Source organism: Monoraphidium neglectum, assembly GCF_000611645.1.
Source record: "Monoraphidium neglectum strain SAG 48.87 unplaced genomic scaffold scaffold03399, whole genome shotgun sequence".
NCBI lineage: Eukaryota > Viridiplantae > Chlorophyta > Chlorophyceae > Sphaeropleales > Selenastraceae > Monoraphidium > Monoraphidium neglectum.
This window is the reverse complement of record NW_014010230.1, coordinates 3,297-7,135: the sequence shown is the minus strand read 5'-3', so window position 1 is coordinate 7,135 and position 3,839 is coordinate 3,297. Positions and strand designations below refer to the sequence as shown.

Genomic DNA, 3,839 nt, shown 5'->3' with positions numbered 1-3,839 from the left:
GGGCTGGTTTGCGTGGGGGCTGGTTTGGGTGGGGGCAAGTAAGGGGAGGGTGAGCGCAAGTTCGGGTGCGTGCCTGGCCGCTGCTGCTATTGCCAAGGCTCAGCGACCTTCGAGCAGCAGCAGGCCGCACCGTCGCCCGCGAGGCGCCGGCCTACATTGGGGGCTGCTGCGGCCTACGCGATCCCGTTTGCCCCCGCCTCCCTCTTGCAACCTGCGTCCCGGCTACCCAACCACTGTCTCCCCCCCCCTCCTCGGTCTATTTTCACACTGCATCCCCTCCTTTTACACCCCCCTTCCACCTCTCACACGCTCTTCCCCTAAACCCCGCAGATCCAGGCACCCGAGCGCGCGCTCAACCGCCGTACCCGTGCCGCGATCGCCTCGATGACTAACCTGCGCCGCCTCACCTTGATCACCGCCCCCGAGTTCCCGTCATCCTTCGCCTCCGGCTTGACCGTGGTGACGCGGCTGCGGCGGCTGGCGCTGCTGCAGGTTGGCCTCGGCGTCGGCGCCGTCGAGGCGTTGAAGCGGCTGCAAAGCGCGGTGGCGCGCGCGCTGCCGCGCTGCAGATTTGAGGCGCTGCCAGACCCCCACGCTTTGCCGTGGGACGCCGACGCTGTCTACGCACGTGGCGCGGCTCCGGCGCGCGCCGCGGCCTGCCGCGGCGACGCGCAGGGGGCGTTCCGGCTGCGCCCGAGCGCCGCCGGCGGGGGGGCCGTGCGCGGGTTGGGCTGCGGCGTGGGCTCGGGCCGTGCCGGGGAGTGCGGCGATGGCAACGACAGCGACGATGGCTTGACGATGTGGGACGCATCGCCGCGGGTGGACGCGGGCGGGCCGCTGGCAGGCTGCATGCAGGGGCAGGGGGGCATGCGGCTGGTCAGGACGAATTGGCCCGCCTGGTGACCGCCGGCGACGGCGGCCCGGTGACGCCGGCCCGATGATATGATGCATGGCATCGCAAGCTAGCCTCGGCCGCCACCTTTATTGATCCCAACATTGATCCCAACTTTGAATACGTCATGTGTAGTGCCCCATGAGGCAGCCCTGCCTGCTGTGGCCCCCTGCCATCCTGCCGCCAGTTGTGGCGGGCCGCAGTTCAGCGCCTCATCAGCGCTGGCGGTGTTGCGCCCATCTTGGCCCCTCCGCCCTGGTGCAGCGCTGCAGTTTTGGCCCCTCACAGGCCGTTGCCTCACGTTGCCGGCCGATTCGGCGTGACGGCAGCCCCAAGGCATCGTCTCTGTGTTGTTGTGATGCGGTTCTGGTCAATTGTTGACACAATGCGGCCCACAAGCATGTATGCACGTTGGCAACTGAAAGTCTTGCCCAAACGCATCAAGTGCTGGTGCAAGCTGCTGCGCCGCGCTTTGCTTCCCTGCTCCAAGGGAGGGCCTGCCCCAGAACAGTGGACAGCCGCTGCGCTTAGTCAGGGCCGCACTGGTGGTGGTTTGCGCCTGTCGCCGCTCGTTACGGCCAGGGTCGAACGGCCCAGCGCGACGGCCGCCAACCTGGCCACGCGTGTGATTGTCTTATCAAGGCCACCGCGCCGGCCGGCGCTTGTGCAAACCGCTCGCCCCCAAAACTGGTGGCCGCATTGCTTGACCTTCCAATAAGCTTGCCGCCACGATATCCGTGTGTTCCCTGTCGTCGCCGCTTGCTGTTTTACCGGCTGAGGGAGGTTGCTGCGCCAACGCATGCCAATTGTCGGAACCTGCAACCCAGCCTGTCCTGCCCGCCTCTGCCGCGGGCGCGCCGCGCGAGCGCAGCTGCCTGCGGGGGTCCGGCGCAACGAGTGTCCCCTTGAGGGGCTGCGCTTGCACATTCATCTGTCGCGCGGCCGCCACCTGCTGCCCACACCCATCCATCGGCTGTCCCTGCGCTTGTCACACCCGTCCCCCTTGCGAATTTGCCAGATAAGGCAGCCGTTTCGCCCAACGCAGTCCTCCACTTTGCAACCAACAGGCATCTGCCGCCACGCATGCGTAAATGTATAAAAGCGGCGCACCCCGCTGACACAACCGCTCTTGGCGGGCTGCACGCATGTTTTGTGCTCCCGCCCGCTGATGAGGGATCAGCGCCGCCCGCCATTGTGCTTTGCGCCATCATGGGGTGTAAGCAGTGCGTGTCTGTGCATGCGCCCGCCGCGCAGATGCGACATCCGCCATGCAGCACGCGCAGCACATGCACCGCACACAGCACGCGCATCACGTTCAGCCAACGTAGCACATGCAGCAAATGCAGCACGTGCAACGCGTGCAGCACGCGCACCGCGCGCTGGCATCTAGAGGCTCTCGTCCCTCAGACGCCTGACCTGGTGCCCGCCAGCCTCCTGGCCCTGGCCGTGCCCCCTGCTGAGCTCGTACATGCAGTTGATGACTCGGTTTTTGATGATCTGACATGGGTGTTTGTTTTGCACTGAGTTGCGGGCCTCCAGCATTGGTTAGCCACACATGCATACAGATTTGGGTTTTGTTCAACCCAAATCACAAACATCCTCTTGATGCATGAGCAGGCATTGGTGCTGTCATAAGTGTGTACGCGCTCGTTGGCTCGCTGTTTGCTTTGTCGCACGCCGCACGGCAAGTCGCGGCTTCAAGGCCCCCACCCATGCCGCAGGAAGGGCGCTTGGCCCTGAGCCCCTGGCCACCTTGCCAGCTCTCGTACATAGGCGTTCTGGCCCCTTTTCTATGGCAGCGCCCGCTGCGCAATCTCCCCCGCCCCTCAGCCAGCGCAACCGTGCGTCCCAAACATCGGGCGCAGCGTCGCCCTGCACGCGGGCAGTGTAGCCTGGTTTGCTCGTGCCTCCCGCAGTAATAATGGCTCTGCCGCTGGCGCGACCCCCAGCCCTTCTCTTCCAGCTTCCTCCAACTTATCGACCGTCGGCCCTCAACCCCTAAGGGACCGTCGCAGCTGACAGCCTGACCGAGCCACTGGCAGCCAGGCCGCTGCCCTTGAATCGCGCACACTCTTGGCTGCCGGGCGATGCATCACCAGTCCTACGGTCAGCATGACTATGGAGCGTTACTGTGAATAGCATGGGAGCGAGGTGCGTGTAACCAAAAACGTAGCGGGCAGTCTGAGCTTCAAAATTGTCGGAGCGAGGCAAATGCAGCACGGCCGGGTGTCAACAGCGCAGCCTTGGCCTTGGCAATCCAATTAGCGACGGCTGCCCCAGGCGGCATGGACGCGCGCAACAGCTGCAGGCAGGGCTTGGCAGCGTGTAAAGCGCCGCGCCGCGCTCGCGCCGCAGGCGGCCGCCCGACCTGTCCCGTCCTCACGGCCTGCCCGCGCTTGCCAGGGCGGCGCCCACCACGCTGCAGCCGCTGCCGCTTGCATGCTGTGGCCCCCTACGCCGATGGGCTGGTTTTGTCCTTTTCAAAGTGTTGGGGTGAGGTGGAGGGGGGGGGGCTGTCCAGACGGCCGCGAGGGGGTGCAGATCTGGACTGGAAGCCGAGGGGGCGGGCTCACGGCCTGGTGACGAGGCGCAGCACGTCTGCAGGTGGGTGCAGCAGGGGAGGTCGGTAAGGAGTGTGTGCGTAAGTGTGTGTGTGTGTATGTGAGTGTGTGTGTGTGTGTTTGGGGGGGAGAGGGCCGTGTTGCACACAAGGTGACGGGGCGGCGCTGCCGCGCCAGGCAGCTCGGCTGGCTGGACCGCGGCGGGGGTGGGGGGACGGGGAGGGGGAGGGCGGCTCGCTGGGCGGGCCAGCAGCACCCTGCAGCGATGCGTCCGGCGCACGGGTCACCTGTCAGCGTGATGATGGAGATCGCGGCGCCGTTGTCGTCCACGATGTACAGGCGGTGCAGCCCCTTGGTCACCAGGGTGCCCAGGACCTGTTGTTGGC

General features: G+C 66.1%; 2 protein-coding genes across 2 annotated transcripts in view; one reads left to right on the top strand and one right to left on the bottom strand.

The window, feature by feature from the left end:
• Positions 1-384: 384 nt before the first annotated feature.
• On the top strand, positions 385-903 carry MNEG_12726 (hypothetical protein; the record flags this gene model as incomplete). Its single annotated transcript, XM_014038803.1, has 1 exon — positions 385-903. One exon carries the CDS (start codon positions 385-387, stop codon positions 901-903), a length of 519 nt encoding a protein of 172 aa, XP_013894257.1.
• A 2,558-nt stretch (positions 904-3,461) lies between these two features.
• The window catches only part of MNEG_12725 (hypothetical protein), a gene marked incomplete at both ends in the record, with an annotated part of 3,459 nt that continues 3,081 nt past the window's right edge, over positions 3,462-3,839 (bottom strand). Inside the window, 2 exons of the mRNA XM_014038802.1 lie at positions 3,462-3,490; positions 3,741-3,828. Coding sequence (XP_013894256.1) covers positions 3,462-3,490; positions 3,741-3,828 — 117 coding nt within the window. The remainder of the gene's footprint in view (positions 3,491-3,740; positions 3,829-3,839) is intronic.